Consider the following 11,930-nt stretch of genomic DNA (forward strand, 5'->3'; position numbering starts at 1 on the left):
AAATGACCATAATGACAAAGAAAAAAAATTGAATTATGTCTTATACTAATGAATAAAAAAAATATTATGAATAGTTTTAGGCATTTTGATCTAATTTTTTTTCCGATTAATGGATGTAACTCAATTAGTTAAATAATATACAAATAATTATAAATCTTAATCTTTGATTTTTATGAATAAATCTAACTACTTCTCATTTGTAGTCCAATAAGTCTTGACATTTTCATAAGAGGTATTTGTGTTCTTGTAGCACAAATCTGGATTTGGATGACATCATTAAGACCGTTTTAAAAAAAACTGAATTGAATTGTGTTAAATAAACCAAACAATTTTGAATTAAAAATTTAACTGAACTGTTCGATAGTTTAGTTTTAAAAAACTGAACTGCTCCAAAACCAAATTGTTTGAACCGAATTAAATAACCTATGGGATTATTTGGATGAATAAAAAATAGAAATAAATTAATAAATATCATAAAAAAAACTTTTTTATAATAAGAATAATAACAACTTTGTAAAAAAAAATAATAGTAATAGTAATAATAATTAATTTGACCAAAAAAATTAAACTTTTTACCAAGATATTTTTCCTAATAAATAAACTAATTTTTATTTTTTTATGCTGTATAAAAAACTATTTAATATTAAAATAATTAAAACTGAACACAAACAAACAAACACACACATCCCTCCTCCACACCCAAACTTTCTGAGTTTGGGCAAAAGCTTTTCCCTTATGGACTCCACACTCATTGCCCCTTCTCTCCCCAACTTCCTCTCACTTTAGAGGGAACGTTTTCCCTTGATAACCTCCACACTCATTCAAATTCTCCCCCCAAATAAACAGAGAAGGTATCTCTCCCTCACAAACTTAATGTATAACCTCTAAACCCAAAGTTTTTGATTCTGCAAAAACCTAAATCTCAGGTTGAAGCATCCTCTAAATAGAATTTTCTTGAGAACAGGTATTACAATGAAACAAGTGCTCTGAAAAAGGTAAATAAGCTTAAGCACAGAACAAAACTATATCACAAGTGAAGAAACTGAAGTATTTGGACATGGTAATAACTACTACAACAATAATGAATACTAGCCAAGTTACTATGAGCACTATATATGTTCATGTTCCCAATTTGTATTCTCAAATGGATTGATAAGTTTACAAAGCACTTGATTATCCCAAAAATAGTCATCATGAATAGCCAGGATCCAGATTCACAATTTCCATGCATTCCTATTTCCTGCAGTGAGCGAATTGGAACAGTTGGAAAAAGATTATACAGCTCATATTTTATCTCTGTCAATGGGATTTAAAACTTGTATTCAAAATTTGAATTGATTGATCTCCATCCAACGATTCCAGTCCGTTCATTATGTGCAAGAAGAAAATTGTGACAGTTCACAGTTGCAAAACCAGATCCAAATAGCCATTCCAATGAAATCACAAAGCCCAACAAGGAGAAGACCTAGTAGCTGGCTACAGACAACTCAACTAAAGGTACACTCATCCTCTTCTGAGCATTTTTCCTTTTTCTCAGCAGTGTCCACTTGGGGGTTAACACGCATGATCAATTCACAAGCCACTGCACACATTACAGAGCAAAGTCAAAATTACTTCAGACTAATTCGGACACACATGCATGTTACATTCAACAATTCAATCAGTAATCCAAAATCAACTCTATCAAAATCTAAATCACAAATGGGCATTTAAGCATTAGTTTGGGACAGCAGAGCTTCCCACCCTCTCATGTTAAGAAATTTAAGTTTTTAACATATTGGATTATCGGTGCAAATCTTCCAAAAGTACATTCAGAATAAAAGATACAAAAGTATTCCTTCTTCCATAGTGTTGAACACCATCTACCTCTAACGGCAAAGCAATGGTTATTCAAACATTGAACACCCTCTAATAGTAAAAACAAGGGTAATTAAAACGTTGAACTAATGGTAATTCAAATCTTGAGCACCCTCTAACAATAAAGCAATGGTAATTCAAACATAACTTATAATTTCACAACTAGAGATAACGGAAAATATAATGTCAGCACCAAATTCATGATGACCAACCAAGGTTTTAACAAAGGGGGCAAGATCCTCTCCATTTCTTCAAGTGTACAATATAACCACAATTACAATCCCATCAGTCGCATTTACAAGGATCACAATGCAATCCACAACCACAATTCAAAATCATGTTGATGACAGGAAAGGTGTTGACTCTCCGGTGTTTAGGCAAAGCCAAAGTTTTTCTAATTTTTATTTTTGTTCAAAATCACATAAAATAAAGTTAAGGGCATTAAGGCCATGTGAATCAAATTTCAACTATAGATATCCGGCCACATTGTTCTCTCCCCATCAACAACAAGGCATACAATCGAAACCTCACAGCGAAAACCACAGAACCAAAAAACTACCCCAATTCAAGAGACAGACCATACATACAATAACCAGAGTTAACCATATCTACAAAAACAACACAACAGTACCTACAACAATCCAAAAACACCCCCTTCTCACGACGGCAATGGATACTTTCTCGGCCTCCCCCGTTTCTTCGGCCCTGTCCCCGATCCAACCCCGTTCGTCATCGCCGCCCCCGAGCTTGTCACCCTCGCCGTCGCCACCGGAGTAACACTCCCAGCGCCATTCTCAGCCGGCACCGGCATCCAATTCGGCAGCGAAGAAGCCTGTTGTGGCGGAGGAGGTGGTGCCTGCACCGGCTTCGCCGCCACTGGAGCAGCTTCTTTTTCCGGCGGAGAACCGAAGCCGCCAACAACAAACCCCACGGGGAAGAACCCCCAACAGCAATAATAAGCCTCCTGTCCCGGAACAAGCGGCGGCAGCGACGGAACCGTGACGCCGTGAAAGGATCTATCACAATTCTGGCACCGCAAGCAATAACCCTCGTAAACCCTAGGGTACTCATACAAACGATAACAATAAGGACACGCGGTCCAGAAAGTAGAGCTCCTTTTCCTCCTCCTCCGCCTCCTCCTCGAATTCTCGTCCGCGAGAATGTCCTCGCGTGCCGCAGCGCTGTTGCGGCCGGCGCTGGGCCCAGGCCCAGGCCTCCGGACGGGGAGCTTCTCCTGCTGCTGGACCCATTCGGGAACGGACAAATCGACGCGGGAGAAGAAAGTGAGGTCCTTGTCATAAACGGATTTCTTGATGGGGTCGGATAAGAGGGTCCAGGCATCGGCGACGAGCTTGAAGGCGTGGCCGGCGAGGTGAAAGCGGGACTTGTCGGGGTGGAGGAGGAGGGCGAGGCGGCGGTACTGTTTCTTGATGAGGTCGAGGTCGTCGGAGCGGCGGTCGAGCTGGAGGACGGCGTACCAGTCAGGGTGGCTGTTGACGCGCTTGTCGGCGGCAAGGAGGACGTCGACGATGGCCATGATCTGGTCGGAGGCTTCAAGGAGAGGCTCGGTTTCCTGAGCCAGGATGGCGAACTCGCGCGAGCCCATGAGATCGCGGTTCTGGAGGAGCTTCTCGGCGATCCCCAGAAGACGCACTGCTTCGGCGCTGTGCATTCTCAGTGAAGGAATTGGGTTGCTTGGCTCAGTGATGTCGGAGGAACAAGTGCACACTCTTTCATGTGGAAAGGGGGCATTTTTATTTATTTTTTTTTAAGTTTTTTTTCTTCTACTATACTACTAGCTAGCTACATTGAACTAATGAATGTATCTCTTTAATTTGAGAGGAGAAAAAATAGAAAAATGAATGCATGTAATAAATGAGTCAATAGAAATAAAATAATGAGTGAATATTCATTTTATCAGATGTGTGAAATTATGATAAATTGGTTTCTAAAAGAAATTTTTTTTTAATTCTGTGCAAAAAAAATACTGTAAAGTAATCTGGTTAAATTTGTAAGATTATTTTGTCATTAAGTTTTAATGTTCAAATATTAGTTTATTAATAAGTTATATTTTATGAGAATCAATTTGACATTAAGATGTAAAGTTTAAGATTTATTAAATTATTCATAGGATTAATTGTCGCATTTCTTGCATATTCAATAACAAGATTTAAATTTTTCATCTTTTAGAACTCAATTTGACATTTAATCACGTTTATATGATAAATTTATATAAAAAGAGAGAAAATAATTGGAAAAAAAATGAAAGAATAAGGTTATACATTCATAATGTAAAATAATTTTGCATTATTGTTATTTAATCACATTTATATGGTAAGTTTGTTGGCTTTGACTTTTATAATAACCATCTAATTAAAAAGCCATATCATGTTATTTGATTTGTGATTAGATGATAATGTAGTAATAGAAATGTCAATGCATAAAAAAGAGAAAGATAATAAATGTAGTGAGTGAAATTATAATGCGTCAATTTGTTCAAACTTAAAAAATAAGTGAGTATAAAAAAGTGATTTCTTACAAAATTCATAAGAATATTTTCTTAAAAATACTAGAAAATAATTTATTTAAAAAATTATTATCATTGTAGGTTGTTTTACATAAAACAATACAAACTAATAAATGGATGAAAGATAATACAATTTTAAAAAATTAACTTTATTACCATTAATTCCTTTTTAGTTTTTGTTCTCCATAACATTAATATTATAATGAATATAAGTAAACAAAATAATAATTAATGTTACATTGAAAATTAAAATAACATATTTTTTGACATTTTTTTCTTTTTACACTAATTATTATGATGAGACTAAAGAGGTATAAATTTTAGAGAGTTTTATTTCATTAGTTTCTTTTCTTATTTTATAATTAATAATGTAATAAATGAGTCAATAGAAAAAAAAAGGTGTAATAAACAAGTCAATAGTAGAGAGAAAGAGAGAGAAATGCTTTTGTTTCCTTTTTGTTTATCTTTTAAGGTTTTTGTATAACCTAATATATGTAATAAATTTTTTGAATAAAATAAAATAGTAGTGGATTTTTTTTATCCTTTTTCGTTTCTACCCCATAAAGTGCATAAGTGTAAATCAATTAAAAATTATTCTCTTCATTTTACTATGATGTTTTAGCAATAATTAAAAAAATTATTCTAAATTAGTTGTAATTTTACAAAACCAATGAAATATTAATTTTTTTTTTCATGGAATACCCTTGGTGAAAGTAATTGTTACTAGTTAATTAATTAGAGAAATAAATGGCATTTTTAAAAGTTACATGATGATTTTTATGAAATTTATGATATTAATCGGATTTCTTAATACATGTGTCAAAACATTAAACATCATGTAATATCCAATTTAAAGAGTATCTGAAAAATAAGAATATAATTAACAAAGAGTAATGTTAAATATAAACAAAATTTTGTAAAAAAATCCGACAGTTAAAAAAATGGAGGAAGTAGAAAGAAAATTGGATTAAAATGAAATGGAAGATAAAGTCAATATATGTTTATTGTTTTAAAATTATTACCAAGCTACTCTCTAATAAAAATTTTAATATATTTTTTTATTGTTTAGAGCATCTTTAATAATACGTTTTCTTTTATTGGTTAGAGTATCTTTAATGGTATTTATATAAGCTATCTAATTTATATTACCTTAATTTTTTAAGCACCTCAATTAATTTTATTTTCAATGGATATTTTCATTAACAAATTATTTAACTCGTAAATATTATATTTCTCTTTCCTACATTTAATATAAAATTAAGTAACTCATGAGTAATAATTTTTTAAATAAGTAATTCTATCCAAATTTCAGTAACTTCAAATTACATGTGACATATTAAAATAATATTTTATTTGTTAAACAACCCATTAAATAAGTCCATTGTAGATGCTCTAAAAAATTATTGAAATTGATAAAATTTTGTGGGTTTCACATCTTATTCGATGCTTCAACATTGAATGACCATTAAACCCAAGGTAATAAATGTAGTAAGAGAAAGATGTTTAATAAAAAAAAAATATAGTAACTAGTAAGAAAAATGATATCGGATCAATTTATTTTAACTTAAAAAAAGAAGTGAGTATAAAAAAGTAATTTCTTAAGAAGTTGATAAGAATTGTTTCTTAAAAATATTAGAAAATAATTTACATAAAAAATAGTTTATATTTTAGATAAACACATAAAAGAACAGAAAAAAAAATACTTATTTTATTAAAAAAAAGACTTAAACAAATAGGTCTATTAACACAATTTTTTGAACAATTCTTTTTTTATGGAAATCAATTTAGACTGAAATTTGTTACAAACTAATTCCCCTATGTCATTATAATTGTCCATGTTACTTTACGCAGACAAAAAAAAGTAATATATGGACGAAAGAAAATATAATTTTACAAAATTAATCTTATAATCATTAATTTATTTCAATTTTCATTATTGATATCATTAATATTATAATAGATATAAGTAAAAAAATAATTAATATTACATTAAAAAATTAAAATTAAAATTATTTTGGGATAATTTTTTCTTTTTACGTGACCGTTATTATAAGACAAAGAAGTATAAATTTTAATTAGTTTCTTTTTCTGATTTTAAAACTAATAATGTAACAAATGAGTCAATAGAAAAAAAAAGTTTAATAAATGAATCAAGATAGATAGACTGATAAACTTTTTTAATTTCTCTTTTTATGTATCCTTTAAGGTTTTTTCGTAGAAACATTAATACAATAAATTTTCTTCATTAAAATAAAATAGTTTTGGATTTTTCTATTTTATCCTTTTCGTTTCTACTCCACAAAATAATTGAAGTGTAAATTAATTAAAAATTACTCTCTCTATTTCCCTATATATGGCGTTTTAGCAGCAAACATAATTGTTCTAAATTAGTTGTCGTTTTACAAAATTAATGAAACATTAATTATTTTTTCCCATGAAATACCCTTACTGAAAGTAGTTGTTACTTGGTACTCGCTCCGTTCCAGAATATGTAACATTTAAGGTTTTTTTCACAAGTATTAAAGAATGCAATTAATTTATTCAATTTCAAAGAAAATATTATACAACTTCTTAATATATTCTTCATCTTTTTAATTAATGATTCATTTATTTTTCCTATGCACTACTCTCACTAAGTATTTATTAAGGATATCCTTAAAAAAAGTATTTAATATATTATTAATTATGTAAAACAATATATATTTTGGAATAATTTTTTTTCTCTAAAATGTCATATATTTTGAAATAGAGAGAGTAATTGATCATTAGAGTGATAAAGAGTATCTTTAAAAATTAAATGATAATTTTTATAAAATTCAAGATATTAATTATTAACCAGGGTAACAAACAGAAATTAGAAAAGAAAAATAGGCATGGAGTTCAGTGTGATTTGGCCTAAAGCAAACTATGGGCCTACACCTTTGATCAATGGAGATTACAAGTATTAGTCGATCAATGGTCAACCTCTGGTTTCATCAGTAAAAGTAATGAGGAAAAGGTGTTGAGATTAAGAAAGGTACTCTATGGGTTGAAACAGGCATCTAGGGCCTGGAACAAGAGAATTGATAAATTTCTCTGATTCTGGTTTTGAGAAATGTTCAGTTGAGCATGGTGTGTATGTCAAGCTTATTGACCAAGATTAGGAAGCATTGTTCATTTGCCTATATGTAGACGATCTACTCATAACTGGCAGCAGCTCCAAGAGAATTGAAGAGCTGAAACAAAATTTGAAAAATGAATTTGAAATGACTGATTTAGGAACCATATCCTATTTTCTGGACTTAGAATTTTAGCATTCTGAGAAAGGTCTATTCATGCATCAGAAAAAGTACTTACTTGAAGTACTGCAGAAGTTTAATATGATGGACTGTAATGTTTCACTTACACCAGCTGAGGTGAATTTGAAGTTGGATAAGTGTGAGAATGAGGCTGCGGTGGATGGAACTGTATTCAGACAAATTGTGGGAAGTCTGAGGTATATTTGTCATACAAGACCTGAGTTAGCATTCAGTGTTGGGATGATTAGCAAATTCATGAGTGATCCTAGGCACTCTCACATGGTTGCAGCCAAAAGAATTTTGAGATATCTTAAAGGTACACTGAATATGGGCATTTTATTCCCACATCAAGATGAGAATGTTAGACCACATCTTGTGGCTTATTCAGACTCTGATTGGTGTGGAGATGTTTTAGACAGAAGAAGTACCATGGGATATATATTCATGATTGTTGGTGCACCTATATCCTGGAGCTCAAAGAAGCAAAGTGTTGTAGCTCTTTCAACTTGTGAAGCTGAGTATATTGCAGCATGTTCAGCTGCTTGTCAAGCTTCATGGCTGTTTTCTTTGCTTCAAGAACTTGGAGTCATTACTGGAATGGCTATTGAATTGTTAGTAGACAGTAAATCTGCTATTGATCTAGCAAGGAATCCAGTCTCTCATGACCGAAGCAAGCACATTGAGACTAAATTTCATTTTCTGAGAGATCAAGTGGCTAAAGGAAAGGTTAAGCTAGTTCATTGCAGAACTGAGGTTCAGCTAACTAACATAATGATTAAGGCTTTGAAGGCTGACATATTCAAGGAGCTGAGAAGGAAAATAGGAGTTCAGAGTTTGGAGGATTAAGAAGTTTTGTTCAATAAATGTTGCTATATTGTTCTTGTTGTTGATTCACTATTTTTGAATCAAAGGGGGTGTTAGGGATAATTCAAAACAGTTACTAGTTTATTAGTAATTGATGGTGATTAGTTAGTTGAGTTAGTCTATATATATAGACATATCATTACGTGTAACAGAATATATACAATACAATAGAATAATAGAAATTTTCCTCCTAAATCTTTCTCTCACGAGTTCATGTGTTTAGATTGATTTCTGTGTTTCTTGTTTCTCCTATTTGCTCCAACATTGTATACAGTCGGTGCACGACAAGACTAAGTTGGCTCTAGCTACATCAACTTATGCATCAGATAATTCAGATAACATAGCTATCATTGAATGTTTCCCAATTAGAAATGAAACAGGATCATCTTATGATGATCAACGAGGTGAAAACAATAATACAACCATGGAAAACAACTTTGAGCATTTTCCAGAAATTCCTGATTCTCTCATGGGAATTTCTCAATGGTCAAATATGATGTGTGTCAGCCACAACAATGGAGACCAAGACTTGTATTGTAAAGAGACACCAACAATACAATTGGATCAAGTTTCTAATGCATTAGATGACAATTCACATGTGATGATGATGATGATAATGATCTTGTGATGATTGACAGCATGGAACCTAATCATTGGAAGGAACAACCTATGAAAAAGAGGCGGCTGCAAAGGTGAAGTGATGGACTCCTGAAAGAATCCAATTTGTAGTTGGTTGTGTTGTATTCATATAATTTCGCATGATTTATAGGTTCAGCTTTGCCAACATTTGAATAGTTTCTTGTTGTAGTGATCAACATGGCATAGCTTACATATCTTTTTGATCATATATGCCATTTCTATAGCTTACGGGCTTACGGCTATTTGGTTGGCTGAATTCATTCGCCCATTCTTTTTGGTATTCATTCTATAGAAAATAGATTGTCATGTAAAACAGTTTCTTATATGGGAATGGTGTTTTTGCCGTTTCACATTTTTATTTGCGTAGAATAAGGCTTAAAGTTAGTTCGCCTAGCAAGCCGGCCGGCTTAGTGGTTGATATTTTTACTTAATAATTACTAATATTTTAACCTATATACTACACAAGATAGATAGATGTTTATTTTATGCAACTACAATTTATAATAAATAATTATTTTTACAATATAAATTGTATTATAATTAAAAACTATAATAAACAATTTTTTCATATATAATTATATTTTAGATTTATGATAGAAGTTTATTTTTAATTAGGCTTAAATTTAATTTTGGTCCTTTTATTTTTCTCAATATGTAATTTTGGTCTATCTATTTTAAAATAGAGACATTTAGTTTCTCTATTTTAAAAAATTTCTAATTTTAGTTTCTATTGCAAAATAAAGACATTAGTCATCCTATTTTACAAAATTTTAATTTTAACTATGTTTTATTTCTTTTATTTTGATTCAGTTGATCCTAAACCTAACATATTCATTTAAGGTATCATTACAGAATGATTTAATTAATTATAATATAAGAAATAAAATAAATAAAACATAGATAAAAATGAAGATTAAACCAAAATTGCTGATTATTTTAAATATGGAGATTAAATTTGTGAATCTTCTCAAATATAAGGACCATATGTTTATATTTTGAAATATGAGGACTCAAATCATACTTTTTTTTTATATAAATAAAAGGATCAAATGTCTTTATTTTAAAATGGAAGAACTAAAATTACAGATTGAACAAAATAGGAGGATCAAAATTTCATTTGAGCCTTTTAATTATTGATATTTTTAAAAAATTAAAATAAAATTTAATTTAAAATAAAAGATGAAAAAGATATGTTATAAGAGAAAAGATATGAAGGAAATTTTCTTAAAATGTTCTCGTTTAGAAAAAAGAAAATTCTCTTAAAAAGGCTTTCTTTAAAGATAATTCTTAAATGATCCCGTTCAATATAGCTTTTCTACTTAAACTTACGTGGACAATAAAATGAGTTTTGCTTCTTCAAACAAATGACTAATAAGTTGACTCCTTATAAACATGTTGAAAAAATTCAGTTATTTATCAATTATATTGAATATGGTCTTTAATAAACTGTTCTAGTTATTTTATTTTTCCTTTTAAATTTCATTTAACATTTTAGATGAGTAAAAAATGTTGTATAAAAATATAGTATTTATTTGAGAATGGTAATGTTAAATTTTTTTTTATCTGCAATGGTAATGTTAAATTTTCATCTTATATTAAAATCACACCGTAAGAGGTTTGATATCTGATCCATGTGTGTGAAAAAAAATATTTGTTGGAATATTTGAAATCCTTGATGAATGTACATCAAGAGATTAGTTCTTTCTTGATAGACAAATACTCGAGTTTGTCCCTTTTTTAAGTTTTAAAAGTAAATTCATAGAAAATTCCTTTCATCTTTTTATATTAAATATTGGTTTGTTTCATTTTTCTATTAAAGAATAAATCTATTTTGAGTAAAAAAATTTAAATGTCTCCTATGATCAACGAAAAATCAATAGTGTTATTAATTAATTTTAATTATAATATGTTATATTACCAATTAGAATCTTCTAATTAATGATTATGTGATTATAATTTAGTGAGAATGAATATGATGATGTCCGGTGACGTATAGACAAAATCTTATTTTATATAATATAATAGATAATAAATAATAGATAACATTTTTTTTATATTTTTTATTTTACAATACACACACTGAGTTAAAACTTATAACCTTGTCCATACTACTTAGTTCCATCACTAGGTCAATCCCAGAGATATTCTTTATAACATTTCATTTAAGTTTCAATGTTATATTTAGATCTGTATCAATTGACTTTGGTTCTATGTTAAAAAAAAACTTATTTTATTCTTAAGAGTTTGTTTTAATAAACAACAAGTAAATTCAAACTTTACATTCAATAACGTAAATGAGACAAATTTAAATATTATAAACTTAATTTTAAAAACTCCAAAGAGTATATATGTTTTGTAACAAAAACAAAGTATGTCTGTAATGATAAAACAAATTAATTTAAGATAAAAGAATGGATAAAAGTTATCGTATGATAAGTTTCATATTTAGAAATTTGTTTACCCTCCTTATTTTTTCTTCTTTTTATTTTGTTTTTAGAATATCAAAATAATAAACATTACAATACTTCATGAAAAGATTAATTGATAGAATATATATATATATATATATATATATATATATATATATATATATATATATATATATATATATATATATAATGAGTTAAACAAGAGATGACCTCAATTTTTATAATTTTAAACAAAGTAATTACGAATTTTACGTGTGACATATATAAATAGATGCTATATTGATTCTTAATTTTATAATTTTAAAAATCAAATAATTTTCTCTTAATAAAATAAAA

At 29.5% G+C, this 11,930-nt stretch overlaps 1 protein-coding gene across 2 annotated transcripts; it reads right to left on the reverse strand.

The window, feature by feature from the left end:
• Positions 1-1,005: 1,005 nt before the first annotated feature.
• On the reverse strand, positions 1,006-3,680 carry LOC114383013. 2 transcript variants are annotated; one of them, XM_028342586.1, is made up of 2 exons: positions 2,493-3,680; positions 1,006-1,582 (listed from the first exon to the last, which is right to left on the reverse strand). In XM_028342586.1, the coding sequence occupies exon 1, from the start codon at positions 3,527-3,529 to the stop codon at positions 2,516-2,518; it is 1,014 nt and encodes a 337-aa protein (XP_028198387.1). In that variant the 5' UTR covers positions 3,530-3,680; the 3' UTR covers positions 1,006-1,582; positions 2,493-2,515. The 2 variants fall into 2 exon arrangements, with proteins under 2 accessions (XP_028198387.1, XP_028198386.1); XM_028342585.1 differs by having other exon boundaries at positions 2,489-3,680.
• Positions 3,681-11,930: the final 8,250 nt, after the last annotated feature.

Source organism: Glycine soja, chromosome 14 (assembly GCF_004193775.1).
Source record: "Glycine soja cultivar W05 chromosome 14, ASM419377v2, whole genome shotgun sequence".
In the NCBI taxonomy this organism is placed as follows: domain Eukaryota; kingdom Viridiplantae; phylum Streptophyta; class Magnoliopsida; order Fabales; family Fabaceae; genus Glycine; species Glycine soja.